The sequence below is a fragment of the Onychostruthus taczanowskii genome, unplaced genomic scaffold (assembly GCF_017590055.1).
Source record: "Onychostruthus taczanowskii isolate IOZ18803 unplaced genomic scaffold, ASM1759005v1 scaffold40, whole genome shotgun sequence".
NCBI classification, from domain to species: Eukaryota; Metazoa; Chordata; class Aves; order Passeriformes; family Passeridae; genus Onychostruthus; species Onychostruthus taczanowskii.
The window spans coordinates 1,805,095-1,826,765 of record NW_024501460.1 but is presented as its reverse complement, the minus strand read 5'-3'; the positions used below and the strand labels follow the sequence as shown (position 1 = coordinate 1,826,765).

General features: G+C 40.0%; 1 protein-coding gene across 5 annotated transcripts in view; it reads left to right on the top strand.

The window, feature by feature from the left end:
• NUP153 (nucleoporin 153) overlaps positions 1-21,671 on the top strand; it is a 43,677-nt gene that overhangs the window by 3,897 nt on the left and 18,109 nt on the right. For 2 of the 5 annotated variants that reach the window (XM_041413229.1, XM_041413225.1), the window contains exons 2-9: positions 12,109-12,325; positions 14,542-14,790; positions 16,063-16,202; positions 16,285-16,413; positions 18,140-18,256; positions 18,384-18,428; positions 18,525-18,578; positions 21,244-21,390. In XM_041413229.1, coding sequence (XP_041269163.1) covers positions 12,109-12,325; positions 14,542-14,790; positions 16,063-16,202; positions 16,285-16,413; positions 18,140-18,256; positions 18,384-18,428; positions 18,525-18,578; positions 21,244-21,390 — 1,098 coding nt within the window. Of the gene's footprint in view, positions 1-269; positions 430-12,108; positions 12,326-14,541; positions 14,791-16,062; positions 16,203-16,284; positions 16,414-18,139; positions 18,257-18,383; positions 18,429-18,524; positions 18,579-21,243; positions 21,391-21,671 lie in introns of all 5 variants that reach the window. The other 3 variants (XM_041413227.1, XM_041413226.1, XM_041413228.1) reach the window with 3 other exon arrangements.

The following is a 21,671-nucleotide window of genomic DNA, read 5'->3' as shown; positions in this document are numbered from 1 at the left end:
TATATTCACGTTAAGCTTTAGCTTAGAGCTGTTTGATATTAGAGATAATGTCTGTAGATTAAAACTTCCACTGAGGAGTGGTGTTTTCCTTTTTTCTACGTGTGTATGTGCCAGGGCATATTTATAAAGTAGATGTCCAAACCCAGAGATGCTTTCCTTGATGAAACCAGTGTAAGTCTGTGCATGTGTTGTAATTGGTCTTGTGCTGATGTAGTTAGGACTTAACCTGACAAAAGGGACCAGAATGCCACTGGAAGCCTCTTTCACAGGTCTGGATTGTGAAAGCCCCTCTGGATTTGTGAGTTTCACCAAGTCACTTGAGACATCTTGTAAAATTCTTCCCAGAGGGACTAGCTACAGGACTGGGAACTGAAAACTGTATGCAGCAGTGTCTACAGGATTGCATTGTTGCCTGCTGCTGTCTTGAAGGTAGGCCTTGCTTGGCAGGGAGTGCAGGCAGTGGGCAGAAGGAATCTACAAACCACCGGGTTTATTTTGTGAGGAAATTTTGAAACTCTGATGCTTAAGGGTTCCTAGAGTATCATATTGAGCAATGTAACCTAGGTAATGTTTCATAGGCCTTAAATGGGAAAACACTAATTTTAAAAGACTTTATTAAGAATGTCTATATGGACCTACACAAATACCATTGTATCAACTCCTGTCAACAGGATTGCACCTTGAAGCACACTTAATATGGTTGTATTTGTATGAAATTCTGCTTGATTTGGTTTAGTAGTAAGCTAGCACATTGAGATAAAACAAATAGATTTGAAGAAATGTTTAATGTATATTTAAAGATTTGTTTTAAATGATGGGCTGATAGTCAACATCAGAAGTTTTGTGTTTGTCTCAGCAGTATGATACTGTATTAGCAAAACAGGTGTTTAAATTTGGCACTTGGCTTTCTACTGCTGCTGTAAAAAAGAATGTATCCTAATTGGGAAGAACTTATAAAACTGAGATATTGCCAGTTTCCTCTCATTTAGGCTAGTAGTACTGTACACTTGTACAAATTGCAGATGATGATTGCTATAGCATTTCATTAATATTCTAGGGTTTGTTTCAAAGTGTTATCATGACAGTCTTGGAGGCTGTGAGGTGTTGGGGACAAACAGTATTAGTGAGTGGTATCTTAGGAGGAGAAAAAAGCAGATGAAATAATTGACTGTGTTAGCTGGGACACTGCAAATTGTCTTTGGTTGCTGGCAGCACATCACTTCCTCTGAGTTATTTATTCCTCCAGTCAGTAATTAGAACCAGTTCTTGCTCCCCTGCCATGGACAAGCTGAGCTGCTGCTGATTCTAACAACTCGGCAGGACAAAGTTCAAGATCTCTTTTGTGTGCCCAGAAATGTTTGAGAAAAAGTATTCCAGGTTGCTGCAGGTGGTGGGCTGCCATAGCATCATGTAATGAATTCGTCACACACTGGGATGACTGGCTCAATGGAAGTGGGGCAAATGGCGGATGTTGTTTACCTGGACTTTAGCAATGCCTGCAGCATGGTCTGCCATGTGATCCCTGTTGTCCACCGGTGAAATACAGACTTGTCAGGTGGACCGTAAAGCGACTGGAAAATTAGCAGGACCATTGACCTCAAAGGGTTGTGACCAGCAGTGCAAGGATCCCGGGGCAGCCAATTGATAATAGACCTCTCAGAGGTTGCTGTTGAGACTGATGCTGTTCTATGTCTTTATTAACAACCTGGGATGAAGGAATGGCAGGGATCCTCAGCAGTTTCCTAGATAATACCAAACCCTTGGGAACTTCAGCCCTGTTGCATAATGAAGAATAGGGCTGTCATTGAGTGAACTTGGCAGAAGTGGGCTGCCAAGAACCTTGTGAGTTTTAATAAAGGCAAATGTGAAGTCCTTCATCTGGGGCAAAACAAGCCCACCTACCTGCTGGACAGCAAGTTGAATGTGAGTCAGCAGCATGCTCTTGAGGTAAAGAAGGCCAGCTGCATACTGGGAGGTATTAGTAATTGTGTGGGAACGATGTTAAGGGAGTTGCTTTTTCCCCTGCATGCAGCACTTCTAGGACTGTATCTGGACTGTTGTGTCTAGTTTTGGCCTCTCCAGTTTAAAACAAGACAAGGAAAACATACAGGAGTGAGTCTGGTTGAGAGACGCCAAAATCATGTTGGCTTAGAGAACTGGGTATGTTCAGATTAAGAGCAGCAGATACCTAATAAGACTACAGAGAAGGTGTAGTGAGGCTCTTCTAGGAGATTCATAGCAATACAAAGGGACAATGAACTCAAGATGCCAAAACGGAAATTCTGATTTCATTATAGGAAAAATCTTTTAGCTGTGAGGCTAGCCAGCATGTTGGAAGAACTGCCCAGAGATGTCTCAAAACCCAGGTGAACCTGCTGGTTTTGGCCATTCTCTTGAGGAGGAGGTTGTGGCAGTAGGTGATCTCTGGGGTGCCATGCAGCCTCTGTGTGTGTGTGTGGCTCTGTCAGAGCTGCTGCAGCTGGACCAAGCAGCACACACGGGCATGGTTTCAGCTTAAATGTCACTGTTGCTCTGGGTTGGTAATCATTTTGCTGGTCCATCTTCTAATTCTGTCTTTGGGGTTGTGCTGTCTCTTGAGGAAGGAAGTAATGCCTGTGTCTCACTTGCAGTATTTCCAGAGTAAATTGCGAGCTTGCCCTCAAAAAGAGAGTAACTAAGAGGTTTTTTTTCCTAGGGTTGTTGTTTTGCTGACCAATTTTTGAAAATGTCTTCTGTCTTTTTAGTGGTAGGTCATGTGATATACTTTTCCATTTTTCTGCTATTAAGTTGTAAAAAATCTTGTGTTTTTTGCTTTTTGATGTTCTGTGTAATCAATTCAGTATTTATTGTACTGCTCTTGGCTTGGTGCAACCCCAGTATCAATGCAAGCTGGGGCACAAGTAGATGGAGAGCAGCTCTGCCAAGGACTTGGAGTTGCTGATACATGAGAGGCTGTGTATGAGTTGGCAATATGTGCTTACAGAAAGCCAAACATATCCTGGGCTGCCTCCAAAGCAGTGTGGCCAGCAGGTTGAGGGAGGGGATTCTGTTCTTCCATTCCTCTCTGGTGAGGCCCCACCTGGAGTATTGCATCCAGCTCTGGGGTCCTCAGGGCAGGAAGGACATGGACCTCTTGGAGTGAGGCCAGAGATGGCCCTCAAGCATTGTCAGGGGGCAGGAGAACCTCTCCCATGAAGACAGGCTTATAAACACCTTTGAGAGCCGAAAAGGGACTTCGAAGCTCCGTCCCTAGAAACATTTAAGGTCAGGTTAGATGGGGCTCTGAGCAACCTCATGTAGTTGAAGATGCCCTGCTCATTGCAGGGAAGTTTGAGCTAGATGACCTCTAAAGGTCCCTTCCAACCCAAAACGTTCTATGAACCTATATGTGTTGCACTTAAGTACAAGATCTTTGGGTGGGTTTGGCTTGAGACTACTGTGGTTTTTTCAAGTAAACATGAGTTCATCTTTGCATTCCCATTTGCTGGGATGAAATGTGTGTGCTAACACAGATACATCAGCATGGATTGAGTCCTACACCTGTGAATAGCACATACACAATTCCCAAATACATGAGCCAGTAGAAAATTTTCTTCTTGCTGAGGCTATTTAATGTTTTTTTGATGGTTCTGCTCTTGGAAAAAGTTGTGTGAGAGTATCTTGGGGGAGCTGGCTGACTTTGCTTTTAGTTATGATTGTATTTTGAATCAAATGTTTTTGAAGTAGATATGTCTCAAGACTCTTTACCTTATTAGAGCTCAAGGCCTAGTGACTTCCAAGACTGAAGTAAATCAAGCAAAGAGCTAAACTGTTCAGTTGTCATTTTCTTTGAGACTGAATTGCAGTGAGGCACTGAAATATTTATAGTAATGAGATAATAAGTTGGTGAGACTGTAATACCAGGTGTATTTGTAATTAAAATTATCCTAAGAAAAACAGATAAAAACAAGGCTTAAACCAACTTAAATGTAGCTGTGTTCAGGAATTGCTGTGGTGCATTCAGATATATATTAAATTTGTCTATAACAGTGCATGTGTTCTAATGTCAGCCCTCAGTATTTGTTACTAAACTTACTTTACAGAGTTGTAGAATATATACATATTTGTAGATGATACTTAAAAGGTAGGAAGGCTTTGAGTTTTGCTGTAGTACCAGACTGTCACAGCAAATAACTAAATGCGATGATTTTAATTTACCTGTTACAATTTGTGAATTAGATAACATATCAAAGGAACAGGATTGGCTGTATATTTTGGGAAATGACTGGTATGTGGTATTATCAGCTCAGTTTATAGCTCAACATGGACAGAAAAGATACTTCAGTGGGAGGATGCGAATATTTTGCTGTTTTTCCCTAATACTGTTTATGTTTAAAAATTTAATTCCGGTCTTCTGTTTTGAAGAGTGTGTTTTCCAAAATGTCAGGAGTGAGATTTTGTAGCTTAGTTTTGTGAAATATGCTTCAAACCTTCAAGCCTTATCCTCACTAGGAAGCACTGGACATAGGAATGGACATTGGCAAGCTGCAAGTTGACCTCAGATGGAATTTAACCGTTGCTTCAGGAGTTGTTGCAGAATTTGGGCTGCCGTTTTTTGGGTTTAAATACATAGTGTGTCCTCACCACTATGTGCCATAGTGTGATGGTACCATGTTTTGTTTGTGAGTGCTTTCAGGCAAAATGACATTGAAATTGTTTAGTTCTTTGCTGGGAGCCTTGTGCATGGTAGCAGGTAGCGAATTTGTAGTGTGGGGTATGATGCATTGATAGACTTTGTATGCATGAGCTCCTTGGGTGTAAATGCAGGAAAGAGGAAGGCTTTGCCATTACCAGTTATGTTTGGTGATGTTGAAATACTGTAATGAATTGCATCTTAATGTCTATAGAATACCTGTAAATAAGATAAGCAATTTTATGCGTAAATAATGTATTTAAATCCTAAATATAAAATGTGTGTTATACTTTGCAGAATCTGATAACTTGTGCTAATGGACTTGTAAAGACCATCTGTTGCCATGGGAAATGTAGTTATTGATCATTCTAGTTTTAAACTTTTCCATGTGGTTATGTCAGAAATAAAAGTAGTAAGTTTAGACTATAGGGTTTCCTTACAGGAAAGATATTTTGAGCAGCATTTCAGTTAATATAATTCTAGATACTGCTTGTGAAACATACCTGGAGACACACTATAGCAGCTGAGTTGAGCAGTCTTCAGTTAAAAAGTATTAACTACTTGGAGTTCCTTCTTAAATTGGGAAAGAAAGAATTTTAAAACTGCTTTTAAAGTTGTAAGGGAAAATAGTCTCATGAGTCTTAAACTGTTTGGTTTTGCTGCTGATAGATTTCCATATAAAAGTGTAATACTGAATGTAATTTACAGTGCCCATTGCTCATTCTGCTGAGGGTTAGCTTGTGCCTGTGTAGTGCTTCCTAAAAGGAAGAAAGAAAGGTGCCTTGTACTTCGTGGTGTGTTTTGTAATGTTGTCACTGTGTCAACTGAAGATGTGGACAAAACTTCAGATAAAACCATTCAGTCTCACAAGGATTTAACCTACAATGTTAGGCACTGATTTATCTCTCAGAGCAAATACTTGTGTTTTGCTGTCATTTGTAAGTGATGATCATGTATACAGATGTGCATACCGTGCCAGAAAAGACCTGAATTTCCCTGGAATGTTTATTCTAAAGCTGACTAGACTAAGGAAAATAAGGCTCACTTAAGCAATAAGAAAAAAATACACAGGCATCTGGTAATATAATCCCTTCTTCAAGACTTTCACGAATAAATCTGAACTAGTCCACTTGCCTTAAATAAAGTTGTTGTTTTTCAAATGTTACATAATTAATAACATTACTGAAACATATTGTTCATATTAAGTCATAAGTTTTATTGTCTTTTTTCCTAAATGAAATATCAAACTCTGCTGTCCTACATCCAAATTGAAGCCACTCCCTGAATAGCAAAAGCAGAGTTAGTCTAATCCAGTCTAAGTCTGCTGCTGCAAGAGACAACCATGTCATGTTTCCATTTCTGTTCCTGCTGTTGCATGAGCATCAGTGCAGGCACATGGTAAGCTGCACCAGCAACCTGATGCCCCTGAGGGGTAGTCCTCACTGTCCTAGTTTATAGACAGATTTTTGGTTGAATCTATTTAATAGAGCCTTGCTACAGTTCATCATTTGGTTGCTTGTATGTGCTAGTTGCAGCACAGGGAAGGGTGAGGTGAAGAGGAGAATGGGACAGTGTTTTTAATGACAACACAGACACAGGATGATTGAAAGAAGGGAGAAGTTTTATTTCATGTTCCTCCAGTTCTGGCTGCCTGATCGTGCTTTCTCTCAGGCCAGTTCTGGTGCACTGAGCCAGTTTAACTCATTGGCCCAGCAGAGAAACACGTACTTTTTGCCAGATTAATGAATTCAGCTAGTATGGAGAGTAGCCTGCTATGTGCCAGAGCTGGCATGAGCTAACTGGGGGCTGGAGGGCAAGAAAATTCCTTTTTGGTGTTTGGAATTGGTTAGATTGATCTGCTCTGTCTCAGTGAACTTCACTAATAGTTTTCTTTTTGGGGACATACTGATTCATGTGTTCTGATAACTGAAATTAGAAGTAAGGAAGTCTCTGAGAGGTAAGAATTTGATGCTTTTCAGAGGCGTGAGTACAGTGGAGTGGAAATCAGCTCTTGTGTCCAGTTATGTATTTTCCCTCTCTGACAAATTTCTGTAAGTGTATGACTGTTAATAATTTTCATACAGTTTTTTCATACTTAAATCTCCTGGACTGAAATCAACTCAGTTACAAAACGGATGTTTTCTAGTAATGTGTCACTGCTGAGTGCTTCTGCCATTACTTTCCTCACTATGCTATGTGAAAGACCCTTACAAGCTGGAACAACTGTCCTATTCTGTAAATATTTTTGGCCAAGAAATATATTTTGGCCAGCTATTGCCTGCTTTTAAGTTTGGAATTCAAACTGTGACCACAAACTACTGATTTTTCTTTCTTTCTTCATATAAATCCTTTGGAGAAATGGTCTTTTAAAGCAGTAAATTATGACACCAGTTTGTTAACTTCTCTCTACATATCTTTTGCTTAGTGTTGCAGCCAGTGTGGGTTTATGAAGGTAGATCCTGCTTGACCAATCTCCTGTGATAGAGTTACCCACTTAGTGGATGAGGGAAAGGCTCTTGATGTTGGATGTCATCTACCTAGAATTTAATAAAGCCTTTGACACTATTTCCCATGGCATTTTCTTGGCTTCCCGTGGTGTGAATGGATGTGATCTTTGCCGAGTAAAAAAAGTGTGTGGATGGCCAGGCCCAGAATGTGGTGGTGAATGGGGTTACATCCAGCTGGTGACCAGTGACAAATGGTGTTCGCCAGGGCTCAATATTGGGGCCAGTCCTTTTTAACATCTTCATCAATGACCTGGACAAGGGGATCGATTGCTCCCTAAGCCACTTTGCAGATGACACCAAGTTGGGCAGGACTGTTGATCAGCTGGAGGACAGGAAAGTTCTAGGCAGGTGTCTGGGAAGGCTGGGTAGATGGGCTGAGGCCACTTGGGTGAGGTTCAGTAAGACAAAATGCCAAGTCCGGAATTTGGGTCACAACAACCCCCTGCAGTGCTACTGGCTGGGGTAAGGTTGGCTGGAAAGCTGCGTGGCAGAAAAGGTGGTGCTGGTCAGCAGTGTCTGAACAGCAGACAGCTGTGCCCAGATGGCCAGGAAGGCCGGTGGCATCCTGGCCTCTATCAGCAACAGTGTGGTCAGGAGGACCAGGGCAGTGATTGCCCCCCCCTGTACTCTGCACTGGTGAGGTACTCCACACCTGGAATCCTGTGTTCAGGTTTGGGCCACTCTCTACAAGGAAGACACAGAGGGGCTAGAGCGTGTCCAGAGAAGGGCAGTTGGAGCTGGCACTTGAGGATGTGGTTTAATGGTGAACATGATGGTAGTGCTGAATTAACAGTTGGACTTGATGATCCTAAAGGATCATCAAACCTTAATTATTCCATGACCTTATGAGAAGAGGGCTTTGGACGCTCCAAGGAAGAATTTGAGTCTTCTGCACAGGGCTTTGGCCTCTGGAAATGGGCTTTTGCAGGTGAGTAGGAGGGTTTGAACCCTGAGGTTAGATTTTCTTGGATTTTGTGCCCTCAAATGATGCTTCAATACCTTGAACTGAGGCTCTGCTCCCTAGAAATGGGTTTTTGGAGGCATAGAGGAAGACTTTGAGCCCATTATATAAAAGGCTGAATCCTAAAGAGGAGGCTTTGGAAGCTAGGGTTTGGGCCTGGAGGTGTGCCTTTGTGCTCTATAAAGAAGACTTTGAATTCTACAAGTGAGGGTTTGGGCCTTCCAAATCAGACTTGGAGCCTTCAGAATAATGCTCTGGGCCCTTCAGATGAGTCTTGGGACCTAAGGAGCAGGGCTTGAAATTCAGTAATGAGTGTTTCTGCCCAAACAAGGAGGGTTTAGACTCTTGGGTCACAGTTGGACACAATGATCTAAGAGGTCTTTTCCAGCCTTAATAGTTCAGTGATTCCATGATGTCAAGCCAATATGCCTTGGAGTAGCTGTTACTGTAGTTACTGTTGCTATGATGTTTGTATACATAGACTTAGATAGACCTAGCAGAGCTGCAGACACTTGAGATGATGCACAGATTTTAAAAAAACTGTTATAAATACCTATTCATAGGCTACCGGGTCTTTCTGGTGGATTTTCATTTTGTTCAGCTTTCCTGCTGATATTTTTTTGGATGAGTGTATTTGAGGTGATAGCAGTTGATACTGACAGCAATTCAAACCTCTGAAATTAGTCAGTTGAGGAGTAAAACATGTTCACTGAATAAAACACATCAGTCACACAGTTGGGATTGCCCCTCTGAGTCTTCTGCCCTTCTGTGATACTAAGTTTGGTACCTGTGTGGCCTGTAGAAATGAGAAGTTATGAGCATCAGACTGCGTGTGCCGGCGCCACGTCCTCTGCTCCCAACCTGAGACTGGGAACTAGAACAGTTTTTGTGCAGTAGCGTGTTCAGAGTAGCTGTAGTGAATGAAGGTGTTCTTGAAGAGGCTGGTTCATATTTGTGGCATGAGAAGATCAGGATCTGAGCAGTTTGCTGGAGAATAAGCCTGCTAGAGTTGTCTATTGCTGTGTCTTTTGTATTTCATATCTGAAGAGCTGTTGGCATCAATGAGATGTGTACTATCTTTGTCAGCCTTCTAGAAGGATTAGTGATTCCTCTCTGAGGAGATGGGATGGACAAAGTGCAGAGCTGGTGACACAGAAGTGGTAGAGGGGGAGTGCTCTACTGCTGGCAGGGTTGGCTTGTTTGCATGTGTAGAGAGAGAGGGGGAAAGGGTGTTCAAATGCATGTGCTGAAGTTGAAGTATAAGAAGACTGCAAGTTAGGGTAAGATTAAAATGCCAGCTTTGAAGACAGTGTAAGGCATGAATTGTTCTGACAGGAATAAACAGTATGCATGTTCAAATGTGTAGTTGGTCAGTGGTATCTTAACTGTGACTTGATCAGGAATCCAACCACAGAGCTTTATTGATTAGCTTTTAGCTCTGATGGGCAGATAAGAGATGATGAAAGGAATTTTTTTTTTTTTTGGTCGTCTATGTGTATTTGAATAGGCATACCTGGGGAATGTGGAATATATCTAGGGGGAAGGGTTTTTTTTAATGGGATCTGTTTTTGATGCTGGCTCATTCATAGTGCCTGCATAGTTCTTTCACAGTGCTTTTAATGTATTCTGCTGACAGAAAATATAGGTGCCTTTACATGTATTTGCCTTCTCCTGCTTTGTCACTAAGCCAGCATTATTGTGGAGTATAAAACTATGCTTCTTGTCTGTCACTGTGCCTAAGCCAGATGGAGCAGGCCACTAGTACTTGATGCAGTACAGCTGTGCTGAGTTCCAGGTCATGGGTAGGTTTGGGAAGTTACCCTGTGTTACCCAGCTTGGAATGCTGATTATGTGGAGAATGGCAAGGCTGCCATTTGCAGCCTTGACAAAAGGGTCAAACCAGTCTGGTGTCAGATATGGATGGTAAAATGTCATCTTAGTTAATTACTAGTCTAGCTACATTCTCCAGTTACTCATTAGGATTACTAATGATTGGGTGTTTACTCTTCTGGATACCTATGGCTTCTTCCATCTTGAGTCTCAGGTAGCTTTCAGTCCTGGTAGGATTTCCTCAGCAAGAGGATCATACTGGCACCTGTTTTATGACCAGTAATGTCTTACTCTGTAATGGAGAGGTTCTCTAGCAATACTGAATATAGTAATGCCTAGCTTTTTGGAAAGAGCAATTGTCTTGGATGCAGTTTGTGTCCTGACCATTTGGTTATTTTGGCAAATTTTGACTCCTCTGAGTTCCTGATACGCTTTTTTTCATAGCAGCAAAATACTCCCCTGAAGGGGGACAGTGTGTCACAAGTAAAGGTGAAAATGAGGGGCTGGGAACAGAGTACAGACTGCCTCTTTGTTGATGCCATGCTTGTGAGCTCTGGTGTTGCACGGTTTTTGTTGTTGAGAAGCTGAGGCTTAGTGTTTATGTAGAAGAGCAGCAGCACCCTAAGCATGGCATATTAGTGTGCGTCTTAGTGTGGTAATTGTGATAGATGCGTTTAGTATGCTGTACTCTGTCTAGTTTAACTGTCCCAGGATAGATATTCTGTCTTTGTGCAAGTAAAAGATTAAATTACAGATCATTATGAAAAATGTCAAATTGTAAATTAAGATGAGTTTCTTTCTGTGAAAAGACTTTTGTTTCCTGCCTTCCTTTTCTCCTCTTTGCCAGCCCCTATCCTAACTCCAGATTCAAGGGTGTCCTGTAAGTTGGTGTTTGTGTTACAGTGTATGAAAGATATGAATGACAGATATGGGCTTCTTCTTCCATGTGTGCTGAAGTTTTAAAGAAAGTTGAATACAACAGGGTTCTTGTTTCACAGTTGTTTACTAGACTAACTACTACATGTTCAAAGAATATTCTCAATTTTCTACATATGAATAATAATTTTTAGAAAATGTTTTTGCCTAAACCCAGAAGAATAAGAAAGTACCTTGATGCATATGTTAGCAACTGGCAGTAAAGTTCATCAAAAATCTTTTTTATGCTCTTGTTGCTTTTCAGTTTCCAAAGTGTTGAAATTGTGGAGGTAGCTTCAGCACTTTCCTCAGCCTGCAGAGGTTAGCAGCTGGTTCTGTGGCTGCAGTCAGTGTAAGAGGGGCAGCTCCATGTTGCAAGCACTCTGCTGCACGGGGTTGAGATTTGACAAGAAGGCGTGTTGAAATTTGAGGATGTGATGGGGAACAAGCGACTGCCTAAAACAAAATGTTAAAAAAATATTTCTGACTAGAATGTAATCATTACAAATAATTGGTAAATGTCAAAATGGAAATGGCTTTTATGTATTCAGTAGCTGCCAAATATTAAGGTTTGTAGATACAAAATTTTAACATACCATGAAATGAAATTTTATCAAATTGAATCTATTCAAAGTCCTGTAGTGAGGAGTCTGTTGTTCAACTGTAGCTGTTTCTTCCAAGACCCTTTCAGGATCCCTTCACTATTCAGAGCATAATAATGGGGGTTTTGGAGAGCATTGTTCCTGCAGTTCAGCATTAGAAAAATAAATACTTAAGTTCACTGATTTTAGTAGCTATTACTGCTCATCACTATTGCTGTAGATAATTGCTGAGCTTCTGGGTTGATGGTTTTTCAAGTGAAGGTGTTAGAAGGAAAAGTCCTCTAAACATCAGGAGTTGTACATCAGGAGTTATTTAGAAATTTAATTTCTTTATGACCTTGTGACTTGACAAACCTTTAGTGAACTTCAGCTGTAGTTTCAGGATGTAGAAGTTTTGCCAAGGTCACTGGGAAGTGCAGAAACTGATGGGTTAGTAGTAAATCAATGTTAAGGGTATTTTTGTCATGCATGTTCCAGAAGTATAGGAATTCTTTATGAAGGATCCGCCACCTTCTTATCTTACTCATCTGAATATTACTATCTAATGTCTGTCTTTGAGGTCTGTGCAAGGTTGCATCCCAGAGTATGCTGCTGACTGTGCTCATATATTTTTCTTTCAAGCTGGGGCTCCTTAGCAGAGTGACCGAATCAGTGAAGAACATGGTACCAGCATGGTTGCAGAAGTATTTCAATAAAAGGGAAGATAAATGTGTAGATATGAATGAATCTGCAAGTGAGGAAGAGAATCCAGTAAACTATCACCACGATTATGCAAATGAAGATGCCATGGTAATTGATGGGAGAGTCACGCCTGAATCAGCAAGAATTAATTTAGAAGGTATGTGAAATATCATGTAGTATTCTGACCATCTGTATTTATTCACAGATTTCTAGTTTTGAATCTACGTTTCTAGGGGAGGCTGGAAGGAGCGTTTGGACAGAAAAAAAGCAAACAAAAAACCCTGCAACAACCAAACCAAAATGACCAACCTGCTGAAAATCCCAACCCAAAATAACCCCACACATAGGAAAAACAAAGGAAAAAACCTTAGTAACTCACTTTTAGAACTACCTTAGCTTCAAAGTTTAAACATACTGGAAGTTCACTTAGAGCCCTTGGAAGTCATGAGTTAACTTCAGGCAGTCAAGTAGCCAAGTGCAAAATATTGCTAGCATTCATCTGCGAGTGTGTTGGGTTACATTTTCTTTTTAAAGGATCTGGGACGAAAGTTTATCTAATTGCTTAAGGTAGTAGAAACATTAATTTGTTTTGTTGCCCTCAAAAGAAAAGACCAGATGCTAGAATGCCAGAGGAGAATTCCTTCGTGTGTCTTGATTTTTTTTTTCTTTTCCTTTGGGCTTCTTCAATCAATTTATTAAATTTCCTTGTTAGTTTAGTGGAGATCTGGGGAACTTTGGTTATGACATTATTATTTTTGAAATATTTTGCAACATTATGTGGCATTACTAGCTTGGGATCTTTGAAAAGTATTTGGATCCTTGGCAAAGAAGTTTACAACTCTTCTATCATATTAAAATTAATCTGTGCTTTATATCTATGCTTCTCACTGTTTCTGTAGTACTCTGTAGATTTGTGTATGCTCATTTGAGTTTCTCTTAAATTAGCAGTTTTGGCAACTCAGTTTGTAATTAGGTGAGAAATTTTGTCTGAGCACATGCACATAACCATCTGTGTGGACAGTCAGCTGCTTCTGTTGTTGGCAGAATGAGGAAATACCTTTCTCACCAATGTTATCTAATTGTAAATAAGGAGCTTTACTGCTCTCTGTGTAGCTGTAGCTTGAGCATAAGTTTGTTTAGAGGAATAGAGAAGGTTTTCATGGATGAGTAACATGTGTTTGCTTTCTTGAAGAATTGTGTGAAAGGACCTTTCAGTGAGAACAGCTGCACAGCAAGCTTTCTAGCTCCAAGAAATCAGGAGCAGATGGGACCTACTAGAACCTTCAGTAGCTTGTGTTGCAGTTTGTGGACGTTGTAGTTAATCTTTCTAGCTATAGTTCATAATATTTTTTTTTATTGTTACTGGTATTTTTATTTTAGAAAGCCTGTTTCTTTGGCTCTGAGTTACCAATGTGCAAGAGCCTGTGTTCCTTTGCTTGGCCAGCCTTTGGTCTGATAACACTTTCTTTCATCTCAAAAAAGACAGTATTACAAATCTACCAGTGCTTTGGAGAATTAATTACTAGCAGTGCAGTGCTTATGAAGATTGAAGTAGCTAGTTCAAGCTTCAGTGCAGATGTCAGGACGATAGTGTCTCAAAATTATGTTCATACCCAGAAATCATGGGAGGGACTATAGACATATGGGTATCAGGCAAGATGGTCATTAATTGCTATTCTGTTCATGTGGCAGGCTGGAGCTGTGAGACCACCTCTTGCAGGACACTGGCAGTGCTTACAAACACTTCTCATGAGGAAAAAATGCCTGTCTTACAGCTGAGGCCACGTTGCTTACTTTTCCTTTGTGCCAAAATCTCAAAAACCAATGGATAGGAGATAATTTTTCTATAGCATGACCTGATATGAATTGGAATTCATAGAATTTGGAAGGGAGGATGATGGCACCAGAACAAATAAACCCCCAAAAATCTTAGCAAATACATATTTTTATGTTACATATTCAGACTAACACTATCTTTTTTACAAGATGATGAAAACTGTCCGTAACTTGTCAACGTAATCTCAAGTTTTGGACAGTTTATTGTAAGCATTATCTGAAGGAGGAGGAATTTATAGATGTTTGATTTAGTGAAAGACACAGTTTAAGCGCTTGAGTGCAGAGTCAGATTTTGATGGAATTCAGAAAAATCTCATCCTTAAGTATTTCTTAATGCGACATTAATGCTTGGTATTGCAAGCAGTGTTGCTGTTGTAATCAGACAGATGAAACCGTATCTGGGTGAGGAAGTTAAATTCGGCTTCTCTATTTTTGTGCATAGAACTTGGCAATAAGCATGGCTGTCGATAGAAAACAGGTTTTGGCTTCTGTGAGCTTGTCTGTAGTGAAGCTGATTGTCTCGCTGTTCTTGTTCAGAACCATCCACGAGCAGGTCTGCACTCAACTTCTCGGATGTATTAACAAGGCCCTCCCTTCACCGGAGCCATTTGAACTGCACCGTGTTGGATTCTACAGTCCCACATTGTCAGCCCTCCACATCTTCCACGCTTGGCATCGGCAGTCCTGGGCTGTCCCTCGTAAAGGAAATAAAAGATTCTACCTCTCAGCATGATGACGATAACATCTCAACAACCAGTGGCTTCTCCTCTAGAGCATCTGATAAAGGTAACTTTTATGTTCTCTCTTTGATTTGTTTGATAACATGGAGTACTTTGTGTTCTTTAATATTCCACATTGCCTTAGTAAATAAAGTAGGAGAATGTCAGCTCTAGATGTTAGAATTAAATTTAATTTTTGGTATTTTAGAAGTATATAATCCTGTCACCTTTTAAATATAACCATTCTTGGAATACATTTATGAGTATGTTATATTCTAAAGAGTCAGTGCTGATAAATACAATTTTAGCTTGATTATCTGTAGATCTTGAATAGGAATAATAGGAGATGACAATGACTTCCTGTAGCTTGATAGCTGGGTTGGTTGCCTAGGAGGATTGATTCAGAATATCTCACAGCTGGCTAAATATGAGTAAATACAGTTGAAAAACAAAAACACAAGATATTCTCAATTTTTTTTTTTCACCAGGAGTCAATAAAGCAGTTATTCTGATTGAGCAAGTTTGGGCTGCCTTTTTTTTTTTTTTTTTTTCCCTGTTTTTGGTAGAGGGCATAATTTGTTTTTTGCCAAATTCAGTAAAGAATGTACACCATTTTTAAGGAAGAAAACCCCCAAGACGTTGTATTTATGTAGAATGTGACCTAGGTGTCTCACTGGGAAAGGGCAAAAGAGCAAGTTTGCAAATTTTTCTAGTTTCCCATATAAATGGGGATGGAGGCATGCTCAAACACTTCTCTGGAGACCATAGTTTGACGATTCAGAGTAGGTGTTTCCAGCGTGTAGCAATATAACCTGAGTTTGCTAGAACTTTCTGGCACGTCTCCATAAGACATACAGAAAACAGGTGGTTAACAGTGTTAATTCAGCCTTCGGGTAATTTTTCAGGTTTAAGACCTGGTCAGTTCTGTCCTATGCTGGTTTCCCCCCTCTACCAACATAGGAAAAACTTGGTATCATTAGAGATGCACCAGTGTTTATGCAGTTCCTTTATTTTATCATGAAAGAAGAAAAAAAATTTTTGTTGTATTGGAAATGTGCTATTAACTTGTGAAAGCTTTTGAAAGATAACTGAAAGGTCATATATTCGCAGTTCTGTGAACAGATTTTAGGTTCATAATTGGTACTTAGGTTTCATACCATATGTGAAATTAATCTGTTTGAAGAGCTCTGAAGGTTAGAGTGCCAGAGAAACCAGTGTTAAGGGACCTTTTCATTTTGTGAGATGGTTTTGTGGAGAACTCTGGAGTTTTTGTGATGTTTGATACCAAATTTCTCTTTGTACACAAGGCATTTACATATGGCATTTGTCATTTTGGCAGATATCACAGTTTCAAAAAATACTTCAGCACCACTGCTCTGGTCCCCAGAGGCTGAAAGATCTCATTCCCTCTCACAGCATCCTGCATCTAGCTCTAAAAAACCTGCATTTAATTTGTCTGCTTTTGGATCTCCCTCTCCTGTAAGTACTGCACAGTATTGATTTTTGTCAAGTTGAATGTGTAGCCATTTTACTAACCACTTACCGTAATACCTTTCTATAGTCACTTGGAAACACTTCTGTCTTTAAGACACGACAGCTTGGGGATTCTCCATTTTACCCAGGAAAGACCTCTTATGGTGGTGCAGCTGCAGCAGCGAGACAGACAAAAGTGCAGATTTCTGCTTACCAGGTAAGAGAACAGTAGTGCAGTGTGAGGGAAAACTTAACTGAAATACAGAATGGGGAGCTTGGCCAAAAAAGCTCTGAGCTGGGAACTTAACTTGAAAAATGTGGCAACAGTTCCTATCTTGCCCACTCAGCCTACAATTTTTGTTTCAATTCTTGTGTAACGCTTTATGTAGAAATGCTTATCGTAAGGTATGAGAATGACAGTAGCGTCTTACTTGCTGGACAGTTTCTTGTATTAGGGATTTCCTCTGTTATGCCTTCCAGAAATTTCCATTTTCTGCCATGGTCTGCCTCTGACTGTATTACGGTAAAATAGCATGTAAATAATTACAATGATGGCATAACTTTGAAAACTTTGTTAATAGCAGCAAAAGTTGCCTCCCTGATACTTGCCTGTAGATCTTATACAAGCACTCAAAACTATGAACGTACCGTGCATTTTTAATATAGTAGTATAGAAAAAGCAAATTTGCTCATCCTTTGCAGTTCTATTACTGAGAGGGAGGCATGCAGTCCTACATGCTACATATCACAATAAACAAAATGGTGCTCTCTATTTTACTGTCGTTCAGATGGCTCATGAGAAGAGCTGCTTGTATTCTTTGTGGTCTAAAATGAACCAGCAAATTAAAAATCCTGACACTGCTCTGAGTAGCTAGAGTTGAATCTAAAAGCAAGTCAGTAAAATCTGATTTGGTTCTAATTTGTTTAAATGAGAATGCCCTTTGTTAAAAAACTAAAAAGTCAAAAGGAACTTCAAGGAACTGAAGATAAGTTTGCTGGAACTATTTTGGCAGTCTGTTTCTACCGTGGAACAAGGGGTCTCAATTTCCTGATTCAGGGTTTTCCTGACTTGATGTTGAGTCAAATTAAGAACATTTAAAATTTCTGTAAGCTAGAAGTCCTCTTGGGCCAGCTAATTTTATTTTTTACAAAAATTCTGGATTATATTGGAAAGAGGAAGCAAATTTTAGGCTTTTAAAGGAGAGACAAGCTTGTTTGTTGCTGCATTCAGTGAGTCTCACTTCTGTGTTCTGTGTGTTGTGTGATCTGCTTCCTGTCTTCATGTCATGTAGGAAGCATGACGTGGTTACATAAGAGGTGTAACATGTTTTTTTTAAAAAAATGGTCACAATGAGGTTTTTTAAAATTATGTTCAGTCATGTGGTACAATATTGACTTCTTCAGTGCATTATTTTAGATCTGTTACAGTTCAAATCAGATCTTTATCTTTCTAAACAGACAATATCTGCAGTCAGCTGCAGTCTTGGGGGAAGGGAGAAAACAAGAGAAGTAGAACTAGAAATTCATGATGACGATTTAATACTCTGGCTTAAGATGCCATGCTTACGCCATCGTGAAACTGCGAGATCCGTTTTGCTACTGAAAGTACTTTCTGCAGCGCAAGCTTTGGCTTAATTTCTGTTTTCCTAATCACTGCTTCAGAGACCCTATGAGCCCAGTGTCTTCATTTTGTGGCCTTTTACATTTAAGGATTTCTTTTGTTGCTGTGTCCCGTGTGCAAGATATACGGGGCCCCACTTAAATTTCTGTAAAGTCAGTGGAGTATATTTTTCTTCTTCATGCCCTGAATGCTGAGTTGAGTGCATTTTTCTCTGTCATTATGAGAGTATTGGTTGTGTCACCAGTGGAGCCGTAGGGCATAAAATGCACACGTGTGTAACTCAGAATGCACCATCGTAACATTGGCAATGCTAATTTTTCAGCCACCGATAAAAAGACAAATGAAAGCTAAGCAAGCAAACGTGCAGTCCTATGGCGTGACAAGTTCCACAGCACGGCGCATCTTGCAGACATTGGAGAAGATGTCAAGCCCTTTGGCGGTAAGTGGTGCTCCTTTTAATGTTTTTTTCCATGTGTTTGAAAAACACAGTGAATGTGCCAGTATAGGATGAAGATGTTACTTGATGTCATGTCCACTTTAATTTATTGCACCTGTTTTTTCAACAGGATGCTAAAAGGATTCCATCTTCTGTTTCTAGTCCGCTGTCTTCTGTAAGTTGATCACAAACCCCCTTTGTTTTTGTTGGATGGAACCCTCTTATAGGGGAAAAAACATCCTCTAATTTTGGCCCTTTTTTCTCCTGTTAGCCTGTGGACAGGAGTGTGCTGAATGTGACTAGCTTCCAATCCAGACAAAAGCAGGTAAGAGCCAGTAACATGTTAAGCTGTGGTAGGTAACTTTCTCTGCTTTACAGCTCTTAGAAGAAATATCACAAACCTCAATGACAACACACACTTGAATTCAGTGTGAGTTATAGCTGCCTTGGCTGTGTGGAAATTGGTAAAAATGTCTTTTCAGTCCACACTAGATGAAGGACTGTGAACATTACTATCTTTTTGTGGTGTTGTGCTGATGCATCAAGAACAATGTCGCTAGAACACACGAAGTGGTTTTATCTTGGCCTGCAACTTGGGGTTAAGTTGCATGTTAACATTCTTGTTTCAGAAAGCTTTCTCTTGCAGAAATAACAAGGAATAGAAAAATATCAATTGATTGTTCAGATCTTGTGCAGATTTCCATGTTTATTTTAAGCAAAAAATAAATACTTCCATTTTTTATTACTGCTCAAGGCAAGGAGAAAATTGGGACAGTCGTTAAATTTTGTTACTTCTGTAAATTTATGCTCCTAAATTCCTATTTGTAAGTAGCGCAAAATTGTTTCTGTGGTAAATCATTATTTCCTTGGTTTTGTTTAAAAAATGTTGGAGTATTATATTTATTAAATTGTGAAACTACAAAAGGTTACTTCTAACTCCAACAACCAAAGGAAGAAAAATGGTTTTTCTTCAGTGCAAACTTTTAGTCTGCTGTTGTAATGAGCATGTGGACAGAATGTTTTTAAACGTTTCTATGCTATTGGCTTGGTTAGAAGTACAATAAATTCTGCAGTCGCTCAGGAGTTTATAAACATCTCAGATCTTCTGTACTATCTTTGGCCAGATGATGAATTACAAGAATGTTGAAAAGTAGAACATGTAAGTTTTTTACCACCTCTTAAATATTATCCCAGTAATTAAAAACAAAGTTGATATGGATTCTGCATTAAAATGCAGAACCACACCTGTGATGTGTGGTTTAAAAAGATCTACCAGATTTGCAGCATAGACCCTGGCATTGGTCAGAAAGTGAATGTTGCATACAGCTGTCACTGGGTCAAAATAGAGAAATTGTCTACTCATAATGCTAGAATTCATAAAATTTGGCAGGGAGAAAGGGTAGCCCTTGATGAAAAGAGAGGACAGGATTGTATGTGCCCAGAGGAGGGTTGTGTGTTTTCCTGCTAAAGTGAACAAATGGTTGACAGGACACTTGGGTACTCAGGCAGAAGTTTTACAGGTGTGTTTTGGTGTGGGTTTTTTTTTTTTGTGGTATTTTTCTTATTTTGAGGATCTACAGACAGAATAACTCTTTATGTAATGAACGTGTAACAGTGTTCCTTTTTCTTCTTGTTGTACCTACCTGTTTCACTAGTTTGGTACCCTTTTGCAATAATGTCATTGGCCAGGTGTGTGAAGATAAGGTGGCAGATGTAGTTTCCTAGATTTTTGTGTGGCTTTTGGTACTGTCCCTCTTGCGTCCTGGGCAAGTTTTCCAGGTCTGGGTTAAGCTGGTTGAACAGGAGGATGCAAAAGGTTGCAGTGAATTTAGCTACATCTGGCTGGTGACCAGCCACCAGTGGTGTTCCTCAGGATCAGTTCTAGGGCCAGTGCTGTTCAAAATACCTCTCAGTGATCTGGAAGCACAAACTGAATGCCCCCTTAGCGGGTTTGCTGATGGTATGAAACAGGGAGGGGCTGCTGACTCTCTTGAGGGACAAGAGTCCTTGCAGAGAGGTAGAGTGGAGCACTGGGCAGTCATCAGTGGGATGAAATTTAACAAATCCAAATGCCAGATTGTCATCATTGAGATTGCGGGACTGAGTGCACCCTCAGCAAGTTTGCAGGTGACACCAAACTGAGCAGTGCAGTTGACACATCTGAGGGATTCCATCCCGAAGGACCAGGACAAGCTCTAGAAGAAGTGGGCCCATGTGAAGGTCATGCGGTTCTGCACCTGGGTTGGGGCACAACCATCTGTTGATACTAATTTAAATACTAGGTACATCCTAAGTCCCACTCTTCCTATCACGAAGGCTACAGGTTATTTGATATATCATGGGGCCTTTTTGGGTCTTCCTTCTTTCTCTATTCACTTAAGCCAATTTTGCAGAATGTATAGTGCTTTCTGTTTAATAATTTGCCTTTGTCTGTAAAAAAGCTTTGACAAGAAAAGTCAGACCGGTGCTTTTAAGAGCATCAAATGCAAATCTAAAATGCTGGAACATGTATTGAGACGATTTCTTTAAAAATATTTCACAATTTTTTTTTTAAAGTGTGACTTCAAAGGAAAAAAATGTAGAAAAAAAAGAAACCCAGAACCTGGTTTAACTCTGCTTAAGAGTTTCAATATTAAATCAATGGATTAAGTCAATAAAAAAATCACGGTGAGGGCAGAGGAGTAGAAAGGATGGGAGCATATTATTGCAACATGAGTTATTCTGCTTATAGTTTATCTTGTCTGTGAAGTAGCTGCCAAAGTTTGACACAACATTCAGTCAGACTTTGACTATTCCTATAGCTCTTTGGGTTTTATAACTGATTTTCTGGTAATCTTCTGCAAGCTAAATGTTTTCAACACTTCCACATAGTTTTCACTGGGTGCTGAGACTGGTGGGAGGTTTATAGTTCTGTAACTTCTATCATCAGTCAATGCTGTGGTAAGTTGGGTGGGTGCAAGGATAAATTGATTGCTGCTTCCCTTTCAAAGGTGGATTCGCAACATCCTCCTGTCCAGAAACTTGTGACACCAAAGCCAATCTCCCTGACAGGGAGTCGGATCACGTATTTTAAACCATCTCTGAAATCAGCTACTAATTCCAGAAAAATTCACCAAAGGGTAGATACAGACCATCAAGTAAGCAAATTTTCATGTCGTAATTTGCCTGCTTCTTGCAAAATTGGAATGTGTCTAACCAGTCTACTAAAGTGCTCTTTTTTGCAAGAGCACCCATAGTATACTTTAGGTAAGCATTAAGACAGTGGGAAGCATTGTGAAAGAGCTGTTGAGAAGTTTTATGAGTATAATTGTATCTTTGGCATACTAAGTGGCTGGTGCTTATTTTCAGAATGTGGTGGTGTGCTGTTGTGCCAGGGTTTTCACAGTGAAAGAATATTAAAATACAGAAACACAAATTT